The following is a 14154-nucleotide window of genomic DNA, read 5'->3' on the forward strand; positions in this document are numbered from 1 at the left end:
AGCTGAAAGGAGAGGTGGAGGAGCTGCAGAAAGAGGTGGTGAACCAGAGAGTGGAACTGAGTCACTAAGACTGAACTGCACTTCCACAAGAACAAGGTGGAGGAGCTGGAGAGAGAAAATGCAGGTAACCTGAGACATCTGTAATTGATGTTATTTGATTACTGTAATTAACAAGTAACTAAGTGGTGTTTTTTCATCAACAGTTTATTTGTATCTTTTTACATCATTCTAGGAATGGAGGCCAGAGTGACAGCCAGTGAGAGCCAGATGGAGGAGCTGAAGACAGAGAATGCACGTACTCTAGAGATAGGAAAATATCAAACTGGTCTCATAGACTAGATGCATCACAGTAAATGTACATCTGGGACACTCAAAGTAGTATATGTTACGTTTGGTATGGTTACATAATATAGAAGGTTTCTTAAGGAAAAAATTAAAGGAGGGTGGTTGGTTGGGGTGAATGGGTAGTTGTATAACTCAAACGTCTAACAACCGAAAGGTTTCGGTTTGAATCCCATCACGGACAATTTTAGCATTTTAGCTAATTAGCAACTTTGCTACTACTTACTACTTTGCAACTACTTTGCATGTTAGCCAAACCTTCCCCTAATCCTAACCTTAACCTTTTTAGCTAATCCTTCCCCTAACCTATCTCCTAACCTTAACCATAAACGTAACCCATAAACCTAAAATGCAAATTAATTACTTAAAAATCATACAATGTGATTTTCTGGATTTTTGTAAGACCTCTACATGCTTTGTAAGTAGGAAAACCTGCAAAATCGGCAGTGTATCAAATACTTGTTCTCCCCACTGTACGTACAGAATAATTCGAAGTGCTCTGAGACCACGTCGGAAAATATCTACAGAATTGTATTTTCATTATTCTCTATCAGATTGAACACTGTATATATTTCCTGTAATTCTAGTCCAAGCAGAACTGTCAGCCATGGGGGCCAGAGTGACAGCCAGTGAGACAGAGGTGGAGGATCTGAAGACAGATAATGCAGGTAATGGAGGCTGTTCAATTGATCCCACTGATTACAACAATTTGGATAATTTGTTTTTTATTCAGTATGGATCAAAAAGTATTTTCATATGATTTTGTCTTTAGAGGATAGAGTGACAGCCAGTTGAAGGAGCTGAATAGAAGATATATATTATATAGCATATTACATTATTACGGCACTCCTGTGTTCAGACAGACCAAAAGTAGCATTCCATGCTGGTTTAGAAAGAACGATGGGATCTTTTTCTGATATTGAAATAGCTCTGGACTGCACTAATGTCACCACAAATACAGCCCTGTTACAGGTACTGCTTACACACCTGTACATGCATTAACTCACATGTCCACATTGGGTAGCTACAGACATCCACCCAGATGTTCCTCTCACCTGTCATTAAACATGATGTAAAATGACTCACCTCTTCTCTTATTTTGATGTTTGTAGATTATAACAGTATAGAGTAGGCTACAGAAAACAACAAAATCAAGACCAGATTGATTGAACTTTATTAGTGTGTGCACTTTCCTTGTATATTCAGGTCATCTGAAGTACATACATGAAATGAATAAATACATGAACACAATAACAAACATGCATAAAAACAAACAAAGTGAGTCAGTATTGAATAGGTGCTAGGTTCATTAACATACAGTAAATATGCAATAAAACAGAAGCAGTCATTGAGCAATGGAAATGATTTGAAGTGAGGAGTGATAAGATCAGCATGTTAGGAGCAGGGAGTTTAGTCTCTGTCTGATATCGATCTCAGCTCAGATCATCTCAATGTCAGCCTCCCTGGCAGGGTTCTTCTTGTGGTACTCCGAGATGCGGCTCTCCATGACCGGACGGAAGTGGCGAACCAGACCCTAAACAAGGAAGAGAAGGGTGGAGTGACGGAGGAGGAGGAGGGAGAGGAGGTCAGGGTGTTACTTCAACAGTTTCTCCAACTCCAATAGTCTCACCTAGCTATCCTTTGATCCCAGTAGTCTTACATGTCTAACCTCTGACCCCAGTAGTCTCACCTGTTCCTAACTAACCTGAACCTAGTAGTCTCACTTGTTTCTATCTAACCTCTGACCCAAGTAGTCACAGGCCATGTAGCCCCGTCCCCCAGCAGTCTCACCTGTACAGGCCATGCAGCTCCGTCCCCCAGAGGTCTCACCTGTACAGGCCATGCAGCCCAATCCCCTAATAGTCTCACCTGTACAGGCCACGTGGCCCTGTCCCCCAGTAGTCTCACCTGTACAGGCCATGCAGCCCCATCCCCTAATAGTCTCACCTGTACAGGCCACGTGGCCCTGTCCCCCAGTAGTCTCACCTGTACAGGCCATGCAGCTCCGTCCCCCAGAGGTCTCACCTGTACAGGCCATGCAGCCCCGTCCCCCAGTAGTCTCACCTGTACAGGCCATGCAGCCCCATCCCCTAATAGTCTCACCTGTACAGGCCACGTGGCCCTGTCCCCCAGTAGTCTCACCTGTACAGGCCATGCAGCCCCATCCCCTAATAGTCTCACCTGTACAGGCCACGTGGCCCTGTCCCCCAGTAGTCTCACCTGTACAGGCCATGCAGCTCCGTCCCCCAGAGGTCTCACCTGTACAGGCCATGCAGCCCCGTCCCCCAGTAGTCTCACCTGTACAGGCCATGCAGCCCCATCCCCTAATAGTCTCACCTGTACAGGCCACGTGGCCCTGTCCCCCAGTAGTCTCACCTGTACAGGCCATGCAGCACCATCCCCCAGTAGTCTCACCTGTACAGGCCATGCAGCCCCGTCCCCCAGTAGTCTCACCTGTACAGGCCATGCAGCCACGTCCCCCAGTAGTCTCACCTGTACAGGCCATGCAGCTCCGTCCCCCAGCAGTCTCACCTGTACAGGCCATGCAGCTCCGTCCTCCAGTAGTCTCACCTGTACAGGCCATGCAGCCCCGTCCCCCAGTAGTCTCACCTGTACAGGCCATGCAGCTCCGTCCCCCAGAGGTCTCACCTGTACAGGCCATGCAGCCCCGTCCCCCAGTAGTCATACCTGTACAGGCCATGCAGCCTCATCCCCTAATAGTCTCACCGGTACAGGCCACGTGGCCCTGTCCCCCAGTAGTCTCACCTGTACAGGCCATGCAGCTCCGTCCCCCAGAGGTCTCACCTGTACAGGCCATGCAGCTCCGTCCCCCAGAGGTCTCACCTGTACAGGCCATGCAGCTCCGTCCCCCAGTAGTCTCACCTGTACAGGCCATGCAGCCTCGTCCCCCAGCAGTGTCACCTGTACAGGCCATGCAGCCTCGTCCCCCAGCAGTCTCACCTGTACAGGCCATGCAGCCTCGTCCCCCAGTAGTCTCACCTGTACAGGCCATGCAGCTCCGTCACCCAGCAGTCTCACCTGTACAGGCCATGCAGCCCCGTCCCCCAGTAGTCTCACCTGTACAGGCCATGCAGCCCCGTCCCCCAGTAGTCTCACCTGTACAGGCCATGCAGCCCCGTCCCCCAGTAGTCTCACCTGTACAGGCAACGTGGCCCCGTCCCCCAGCAGTCTCACCTGTACAGGCCATGCAGCTCCGTCCCCCAGTAGTCTCATCTGTACAGGCCATGCAGCCCCGTCCCCCAGTAGTCTCACCTGTACAGGCCATGCAGCCCCATCCCCCAGTAGTCTCACCTGTACAGGTCACGTGGCCCCGTCCCCCAGTAGTCTCACCTGTACAGGCAATGCGGCTCCGTCCCCTAGTAGTCTCACCTGTACAGGCCACGTGGCACTGTCCCCCAGTCTTCTCACCTGTACAGGCCACGTGGCCCTGTCCCCCAGTAGTCTCACCTGTACAGGCCATGCAGCCCCGTCCCCCAGTAGTCTCACCTGTACAGGCCATGCAGCTCCGTCCCCCAGTAGTCTCACCTGTACAGGCAACGTGGCCCCGTCCCCCAGTAGTCTCACCTGTACAGGCCATGCAGCTCCGTCCCCCAGTAGTCTCACCTGTACAGGCCATGCAGCCCCGTCCCCCAGTAGTCTCACCTGTACAGGCCATGCAGCCCCGTCCCCCAGTAGTCTCACCTGTACAGGCCATGCAGCCCCGTCCCCCAGTAGTCTCACCTGTACAGGCCATGCAGCTCCGTCCCCCAGTAGTCTCACCTGTACAGGCCATGCAGCTCCGTCCCCCAGTAGTCTCACCTGTACAGGCCATGCAGCCCCGTCCCCCAGTAGTCTCACCTGTACAGGCCATGCAGCTCCGTCCCCCAGTAGTCTCACCTGTACAGGCCATGCAGCTCCGTCCCCCAGTAGTCTCACCTGTACAGGCCATGCAGCCCCGTCCCCCAGTAGTCTCACCTGTACAGGCCATGCAGCTCCGTCCCCCAGTAGTCTCACCTGTACAGGCCATGCAGCCCCGTCCCCCAGTAGTCTCACCTGTACAGGCCATGCAGCTCCGTCCCCCAGTAGTCTCACCTGCACAGGCCATGCAGCCCCGTCCCCCAGTAGTCTCACCTGTACAGGCCATGCAGCCCCGTCCCCCAGTAGTCTCACCTGTACAGGCCATGCAGCTCCGTCCCCCAGTAGTCTCACCTGTACAGGCCATGCAGCTCCGTCCCCCAGAGGTCTCACCTGTACAGGCCATGCAGCCCAATCCCCTAATAGTCTCACCTGTACAGGCCACGTGGCCCTGTCCCCCAGTAGTCTCACCTGTACAGGCCATGCAGCCCCATCCCCTAATAGTCTCACCTGTACAGGCCACGTGGCCCTGTCCCCCAGTAGTCTCACCTGTACAGGCCATGCAGCTCCGTCCCCCAGAGGTCTCACCTGTACAGGCCATGCAGCCCCGTCCCCCAGTAGTCTCACCTGTACAGGCCATGCAGCCCCATCCCCTAATAGTCTCACCTGTACAGGCCACGTGGCCCTGTCCCCCAGTAGTCTCACCTGTACAGGCCATGCAGCCCCATCCCCTAATAGTCTCACCTGTACAGGCCACGTGGCCCTGTCCCCCAGTAGTCTCACCTGTACAGGCCATGCAGCACCATCCCCCAGTAGTCTCACCTGTACAGGCCATGCAGCCCCGTCCCCCAGTAGTCTCACCTGTACAGGCCATGCAGCCACGTCCCCCAGTAGTCTCACCTGTACAGGCCATGCAGCTCCGTCCCCCAGCAGTCTCACCTGTACAGGCCATGCAGCTCCGTCCTCCAGTAGTCTCACCTGTACAGGCCATGCAGCCCCGTCCCCCAGTAGTCTCACCTGTACAGGCCATGCAGCTCCGTCCCCCAGAGGTCTCACCTGTACAGGCCATGCAGCCCCGTCCCCCAGTAGTCATACCTGTACAGGCCATGCAGCCTCATCCCCTAATAGTCTCACCGGTACAGGCCACGTGGCCCTGTCCCCCAGTAGTCTCACCTGTACAGGCCATGCAGCTCCGTCCCCCAGAGGTCTCACCTGTACAGGCCATGCAGCTCCGTCCCCCAGAGGTCTCACCTGTACAGGCCATGCAGCTCCGTCCCCCAGTAGTCTCACCTGTACAGGCCATGCAGCCTCGTCCCCCAGCAGTGTCACCTGTACAGGCCATGCAGCCTCGTCCCCCAGCAGTCTCACCTGTACAGGCCATGCAGCCTCGTCCCCCAGTAGTCTCACCTGTACAGGCCATGCAGCTCCGTCACCCAGCAGTCTCACCTGTACAGGCCATGCAGCCCCGTCCCCCAGTAGTCTCACCTGTACAGGCCATGCAGCCCCGTCCCCCAGTAGTCTCACCTGTACAGGCCATGCAGCCCCGTCCCCCAGTAGTCTCACCTGTACAGGCAACGTGGCCCCGTCCCCCAGCAGTCTCACCTGTACAGGCCATGCAGCCCCGTCCCCCAGCAGTCCCACCTGTACAGGCAACGTGGCCTCGTCCCCCAGCAGTCTCACCTGTACAGGCCATGCAGCTCCGTCCCCCAGTAGTCTCATCTGTACAGGCCATGCAGCCCCGTCCCCCAGTAGTCTCACCTGTACAGGCCATGCAGCCCCATCCCCCAGTAGTCTCACCTGTACAGGTCACGTGGCCCCGTCCCCCAGTAGTCTCACCTGTACAGGCAATGCGGCTCCGTCCCCTAGTAGTCTCACCTGTACAGGCCACGTGGCACTGTCCCCCAGTCTTCTCACCTGTACAGGCCACGTGGCCCTGTCCCCCAGTAGTCTCACCTGTACAGGCCATGCAGCCCCGTCCCCCAGTAGTCTCACCTGTACAGGCCATGCAGCTCCGTCCCCCAGTAGTCTCACCTGTACAGGCAACGTGGCCCTGTCCCCCAGTAGTCTCACCTGTACAGGCCATGCAGCTCCGTCCCCCAGTAGTCTCACCTGTACAGGCCATGCAGCCCCGTCCCCCAGTAGTCTCACCTGTACAGGCCATGCAGCCCCGTCCCCCAGTAGTCTCACCTGTACAGGCCATGCAGCCCCGTCCCCCAGTAGTCTCACCTGTACAGGCCATGCAGCTCCGTCCCCCAGTAGTCTCACCTGTACAGGCCATGCAGCTCCGTCCCCCAGTAGTCTCACCTGTACAGGCCATGCAGCCCCGTCCCCCAGTAGTCTCACCTGTACAGGCCATGCAGCTCCGTCCCCCAGTAGTCTCACCTGTACAGGCCATGCAGCCCCGTCCCCCAGTAGTCTCACCTGTACAGGCCATGCAGCTCCGTCCCCCAGTAGTCTCACCTGTACAGGCCATGCAGCCCCGTCCCCCAGTAGTCTCACCTGTACAGGCCATGCAGCTCCGTCCCCCAGTAGTCTCACCTGCACAGGCCATGCAGCCCCGTCCCCCAGTAGTCTCACCTGTACAGGCCATGCAGCCCCGTCCCCCAGTAGTCTCACCTGTACAGGCCATGCAGCCCCGTCCCCCAGTAGTCTCACCTGTACAGGCCATGCAGCCCCGTCCCCCAGTAGTCTCACCTGTACAGGCCATGCAGCTCCGTCCCCCAGTAGTCTCACCTGTACAGGCAACGTGGCCCCGTCCCCCAGCAGTCTCACCTGTACAGGCAACGTGGCCTCGTCCCCCAGTAGTCTCACCTGTACAGGCCATGCAGCTCCGTCCCCCAGTAGTCTCACCTGTACAGGCCATGCAGCCCCGTCCCCCAGTAGTCTCACCTGTACAGGCAATGCGGCTCCGTCCCCCAGTAGTCTCACCTGTACAGGCCATGCAGCTCCGTCCCCCAGTAGTCTCACCTGTACAGGCAATGCGGCTCCGTCCCTCAGTAGTCTCACCTGTACAGGCCATGCAGCTCCGTCCCTCAGTAGTCTCACCTGTACAGGCCATGCAGCTCCGTCCCTCAGTAGTCTCACCTGTACAGGCCATGCAGCTCCGTCCCCCAGGGCACAGATGGTATGGCCCTCGATCTGTTTACTCAGCTCCCAGATCATATCAATCTCTGAGTTGGCCGCGTCGCCACGCACAAACCGCCACATCATCTTATCCATCCAGTCCACTCCTGGTGGGGGGCGCGAGGGTAGAACAAAATAGGGAGAGAGAGAGATGAGATCAACTTATCCACCCAGTCATTTTTGTGGCACTCAGATATCAGATTATCAGAAGTGGGATGGGGTTTTATGTTGGAGCAATAAGCTATGTCGGAGCAAAACCTGTGGACATTCAATTATCAAGACTGAATGTATAGTTCCTTACCTTCCCTGCAGGGGGTGCACTGGCCACAGCTCTCATGTTTATAGAACTCAACCAGACGGGCGATGGCTCTGATTACATCAGTCTGGAGGAATAGATGAAACTATTTGTTTAGTTTGATTTGTCTTAAATATAATGTTCATCAATATAAAGTAAATAGAGTGTGTGAGTGCGTTCTTACAGATTTGTCCATGACGATGACGGCGGCGGTGCCCAGAGCGGACTCTGCGCGGACGAGGTCATCAAAATCCATCATGACATCATCACACACAGAGCGAGGGATAATGGGTGTGGAGGAGCCTCCAGGGATCACTCCCAGTAGGTTGTCCCAGCCGCCCCTCACACCTCCTGAACCAATCAGAGACGAGGGGAGGGTCAGGCGCACAAATATCAGCAGCACCAATAATATACACACTCATACACAAACCCACTCTGGGATACACACACAGTAACACAAATACAGACAGTACTAGAAAACTTGTCACACTAACACTTGCACGAACACACACACCTGCGTGTCTGTCTATGAGTTCTCTGAGAGGAATGGACATCTCTTCCTCTACTGTGCACGGAGTGTTTACGTGACCAGAGATGTTGAACAGCTTTGTCCCAGCATTCCTCTCTCTCCCGAAGCTCGCAAACCACGCTCCACCTCGACGACAGATAGCAGGCGCCACGGCAACCGTCTCCACATTAGCAACTGTTGTTGGGCATCCGAACACCCCTGGAGACCCAAAGACAAGGTGGTACATTGAGAGAAAGTCAATAAGAAGAGCATTTATTTTCACAGTATAATCTACAGAAACTGTCAGAAATGCAATGTACACTTCCCTTACGGAAAAAAACACATGAACCAAGTTAATGTGATAACGTGACAACATGTAAAGCAACATGTGATAACATGAAACTACACATTTTCCACATGTGAAATCATGTGGTTTTTCCGTTAGGGTTTTGGTAGACTATATTATCATTATTTTGGAAGTTTCTTTTTTGGCGAGATTAAGGTCAATCCAAAGGTGGTAGGTAATTTCCTCACCTATGTCAGCGGGGAAGGGTGGTTTGAGTCTGGGTTTCCCCTGCTTGCCCTCCAGGGACTCGATGAGGGCCGTCTCCTCCCCACAGATGTAGGCTCCCGCCCCCCGCATCACAAACACATCAAAGTCGTACCCAGAGCCACACGCGTTCTTGCCTATCAACCCTGCTGCATACGCTTCGTTTATCGCCACCTGGTGGACAGGACAGGACATACTGTAAGTGTGTGTGTGCTCGTTTGTGGAGGAGACAGGAGAGGACAGGACTCCAACCAGTCTAAGCAGGTAGTCTGACCTGTGTATTTGAGGACTCGTTGTAGAACTCTGACCTGTGTATTGGAGGACTCGTTGTAGAACTCTGACCTGTGTATTGGAGGACTCGTTGTAGGACTCTGACCTGTGTATTGGAGGACTCGTTGTAGAACTCTGACCTGTGTATTGGAGGACTCGTTGTAGGACTCTGACCTGTGTGTTGGAGGACTCGTTGTAGAACTCTGACCTGTGTATTGGAGGACTTGTTGTAGGACTCTGACCTGTGTATTGGAAGACTCGTTGTAGGACTTTGACCTGTGTATTGGAGGACTCGTTGTAGGACTCTGACCTGTGTATTGGAGGACTCGTTGTAGAACTCTGACCTGTGTATTGGAGGACTCGTTGTAGAACTCTGACCTGTGTATTGGAGGACTCGTTGTAGAACTCTGACCTGTGTATTGGAGGACTCGTTGTAGGACTCTGACCTGTGTATTGGAGGACTCGTTGTAGGACTCTGACCTGTGTATTGGAGGACTCGTTGTAGAACTCTGACCTGTGTATTGGAGTACTCGTTGTAGGACTCTGACCTGTGTGTTGGAGGACTCGTTGTAGAACTCTGACCTGTGTATTGGAGGACTCGTTGTAGAACTCTGACCTGTGTATTGGAGGACTCGTTGTAGAACTCTGACCTGTGTATTGGAGGACTCGTTGTAGGACTCTGACCTGTGTGTTGGAGGACTCGTTGTAGAACTCTGACCTGTGTATTGGAGGACTCATGGTAGAACTCTGACCTGTGTATTGGAGGACTCGTTGTAGGACTTTGACCTGTGTATTGGAGGACTCGTTGTAGGACTCTGACCTGTGTATTGGAGGACTCGTTGTAGAACTCTGACCTGTGTATTGGAGGACTCGTTGTAGAACTCTGACCTGTGTATTGGAGGACTCGTTGTAGGACTCTGACCTGTGTATTGGAGGACTCGTTGTAGGACTCTGACCTGTGTATTGGAGGACTCGTTGTAGGACTCTGACCTGTGTATTGGAGGACTCGTTGTAGAACTCTGACCTGTGTATTGGATGACTCGTTGTAGAACTCTGACCTGTGTATTGGAGGACTCGTTGTAGGACTCTGACCTGTGTATTGGAGGACTCGTTGTAGGACTCTGACCTGTGTATTGGAGGACTCGTTGTAGGACTCTGACCTGTGTATTGGATGACTCGTTGTAGAACTCTCCTCTGATGTAGATGTAAGCGGCGTGGGCTCCCATGGCCCTCCCAGCCACCAGGCAGCCCTCCACCAGCTTGTGAGGGTCGTGACGCATGATCTCTCTGTCCTTACACGTCCCTGGCTCTCCTTCATCTGCATTCACTACCAGGTACTTAGGTCTGAGATACACAGATACTGTATGTTACACACCAGTGGAGGCTCCTCAGGGGAGGAAGGAGAGGACCATCGTCCTCAGTGAATTTCAGAAAACATTTAAAATGTTGTCCTTTTTAGATACAACTACACTAAATATATTCACCTTACCAAAGAATTGATTAAAACACAATGTTTTGCAATGAAGGTCTACTGTAGCCTCAACAGCACTCTGTATAGTAGAGCCAAAGGCATACCTGGATGACAGCTAGTTTCTGTCATCCTCTGGGCACATTGACTTCAATACAAAACCTAGGAGGCTCGTGGTTCTCACCCCCTTCCATAGACTTACACAGTAATTATGACAACTTCCGGAGGATGTCCTCCAACCTATAAGAGCTCTTGCAGCATGAACTGACATGTTGTCCACCCAATCAAAGGATCAGAGAATTCATCTAGTACTGAAAGCATAAACTACAGCTAGCTAGCACTGCAGTGCATAATATGTGGTGAGTAGTTGACTCAAAGAGAAAGACAATAGTTGAACAGTTTTGAACAAATTAATTTATTCAAAAGTGAATGAAAAGCAAGAGAGAGATAGCTATATATTTTTTTTTTCACTTTTGAGCTAGCCTACTCAAACACCTGGCTCAAACAGAGAGGGATGCTACGTTAGCTAGCTGGCTATGGCTATCCAACACTGGAACTCTTCCAAGTCAAGGTAAGCTTTTGGTTTGATTAATTTACTGCCACTGGGGCCCGCCGATGTAACTACTAAACTCCTTGCTGACTGTACACTGTATTGCATGATTGTAGCGGGTTTACTAACACATTAGTTCTAGTAGCTATATTGACTATTTTGTTATAATATGGTGCCAAACGATGTAGGTGGTGTGTAGCGGTTAGCGGTTATGATATGAAGGTCTGCAAAGCTGTCATCAAGGCAAAGGGTGGCTACTTTGAAGAATCTCAAATATAAAATATATTTTGATTTGTTGAACACTTTTTTGGTTACTACATGATTCCATATGTGTTATTTCATAGTTTTGATGTCTTCACTATTATTCTACAATGTAGAAAATAGTACAAATAAAGAAAAACCCTTGAATGAGTAGGTGTGTCCAAACTTTTGACTGGTACTGTATGTGGCTGCTATGAAAGTGAACTGTGTTTGTGTGTGAACTGTTGGACTAATGATTACACCCTAGATCAGCTAGATGCAGACAAGAGTGTACAAGGCGGTATTGAATGTATCAATGTCTGTCACCTTGATTACTCAAATTTCTCTCGACCTGTTCACCTAGCGTACGTTGTAAACCTTTTATTCATAGGCTAGGTTGTAGCAATCTCATGATGGGTACAGAGAAAATTTGAGTATCAAGTAGTAGCCTAAACCTATCGATGTTACATTGAGCTGGGTGAATGGAATATCAATGACAGTCATCCAATATGCTGTGATAGAAATAAGGCCATGCTCATAAAAAAATGGTACCAACCGCCACTGTTGCACACACACACACACACACACTCACTCACTCACTCACTCACTCACTCACTCACTCACTCACTCACTCACTCACTCACTCACTCACTCACTCACTCACTCACTCACTCACTCTCTTTCTTACCTGCCGTCGCTGGGTTTGTTCATGAAGCCCCACTTCATGCCGGTGGGGAAGCCAGCTCCTCCTCTCCCTCTCAGACCAGACACCTTGACCTCATTCAGGATCCAGTCTGTCCCCTTCAGGAGGATCTCTTTAGTCTTATACCAGTCCCCCCGACGCAGAGCACCCTTCAGACTGGGGACACAATGGGAAATATAGATCCCGTGTTAAATAGACCACTATCACCTAATAATTCCTATGTACCTGATGTATGTATTGTTTTCACATATCATGTATTCTCGGGTATGTTGAGGAAAGGGGACAAGGAGACAAGGACACTTTATGGATGGTGAAGAAGAGGGCAAGAGTACTGTATGTGCATAGATTTGATGGTATCCAGAGTGTGTATGTGCATAGATTTGATGGTATCCAGAGTGTGTATGTGCATAGATTTGATGGTATCCAGAGTGTGTATGTGCATAGATTTGATGGTATCCAGAGTGTGTATGTGCATAGATTTGATGGTATCCAGAGTGTGTATGTGCATAGATTTGATGGTATCCAGAGTGTGTATGTGCATAGATTTGATGGTATCCAGAGTGTGTATGTACACAGTGATATGTGCATAGATTTGATGGTATCCAGAGTGTGTATGTACACAGTGATGTTAAGTTTTGGATGTTACTACCTCCAGTCATGGCGGCCATACAAGTTTGTGAAAATCCGGTCTTGATCACTCAAGGGCCCAAATTTAGTCTTCTTTAGATTCTCCTAGCAACCCAGATAAACACACATACATATAATAATTTATGTAACGATAATAGGCTAGATGGAGGCCTAGGCAGCTGTAGCCTAGTCTCGAAAACAGAAATCGTTTAAACTACACTAGGTGAGAGAAGGCTACCTGTTGCTTTGCTGCGGTGCCGTAGCGCTGGGCCAGATGAGGCGAGACGCACTGCTGCGCCGCGGCCGAGTGCGCACCTGTGCTCCCTAGCATCCGGCGTAGCGTCAGCATCCTGGAACAGAGAACGAAGGGAACTTTGTTTTGGAGCAAACTAGCTAGTCCAGTTAGCCAGCTACAGAGTTATTGCCCTAGTGCTCATTTAACAATCTATACTTGAATAAAGTTGTATGTAAGATATCTTAAGCAGCATATGGCATCTTATTATATGTACAGTTAGCCAAACAAATAAAAAAAGCGCACTTGCTGTTGCTGGTCCAGATAAATTAGCCTAGTTGAGCTAATTTAGCTGCTATTTTGTGCTGCTAAGAATGTTCTAGCTAACTAATCTCCATTCACCTTCCTGCCATTAGATGACCAATGATGTTGATAACCTGAAAGGTTTCTCCTTTGGGTTGTTGCTTCTCTCCTTGACTTGTTCACTGCTGACTCAAAAATGACAAAACACTCACACGTTCAGTTTAGTTAGCAGTACAGTCGGTTGTTGGCCAGGCTAGCTAGTTGGTTTAGCGAACTCAACTAGTGCTGCTAATTGGATTATGACGTTCCGTCTGCCTGCGACAACCCAAAGCCACCGGTGTCGAGGCTGGTTGACATTCCTCCCTGCATCATTGGCAGAAGTGAATCTGGGTACAGTGTGTGAAAGACTGCAGCTGAGAAGTTAGGCCTACTCAGTGCATGCACTTTTGTTGTGAATAATAATCTACTATAATTTAATACTTTTTGTTGTGGGAAATCTATTGCATTGGGAATTTGAATTAGGTATTGGATGAATAAATGCACTAAATAAACGTTCAGAGACCAAATGACAGATCAAAGTTACAACTCATTATCTACAATGTAATACAGTAGGAAACAGGCTGTAGACTAATTAGGCCTACCTAATTAGGACTACATTAGGCCTACCTAGGCTACCATCTATGGATATGGAACCATGCACTAGTGTCAAACAAATAAATAACACAAACAGACAGGGATAGATATCTTTGTTTATTTATTTGTTTTCTTTACATTATCAAACAAATGATGGGAAAATGAATTCATATCTCTGACAGAAGGTCCACTAAAAACGGAAAGACAAAAATGTATCCCTGATAGTGGGGTCTCTATTCAAAACAGACCCCAGATCCCTTCACCAAAGCCAAATAGAACTACATAAAGTTCCATAGAAACACCACGCTTCACAGCTGGCATAATGTTTCCCTCTCATTCACTCACCAAGCTCTCTAAATGCTGGTAGCAACACCCCTCAGCACAAAAAACCTTTCAGCACAATGTGTGTGACTGGCTGGTTTCAATTGATGTACACTACATTGTACATGTTTTAC

At 50.4% G+C, this 14154-nt stretch overlaps 1 protein-coding gene across 1 annotated transcript; it reads right to left on the bottom strand.

The window, feature by feature from the left end:
• Positions 1–1780: 1780 nt before the first annotated feature.
• LOC120030934 (NADH dehydrogenase [ubiquinone] flavoprotein 1, mitochondrial-like) lies at positions 1781–12880 on the bottom strand. The gene is made up of 10 exons (XM_038976437.1): positions 12770–12880; positions 12554–12636; positions 11890–12060; positions 10104–10287; positions 8658–8847; positions 8130–8342; positions 7800–7966; positions 7622–7703; positions 7282–7427; positions 1781–1876 (listed from the first exon to the last, which is right to left on the bottom strand). Exons 1-10 carry the CDS (start codon positions 12878–12880, stop codon positions 1781–1783), a joined length of 1443 nt encoding a protein of 480 aa, XP_038832365.1.
• Positions 12881–14154: the final 1274 nt, after the last annotated feature.

Source organism: Salvelinus namaycush, chromosome 37, assembly GCF_016432855.1.
Source record: "Salvelinus namaycush isolate Seneca chromosome 37, SaNama_1.0, whole genome shotgun sequence".
NCBI classification, from domain to species: Eukaryota; Metazoa; Chordata; class Actinopteri; order Salmoniformes; family Salmonidae; genus Salvelinus; species Salvelinus namaycush.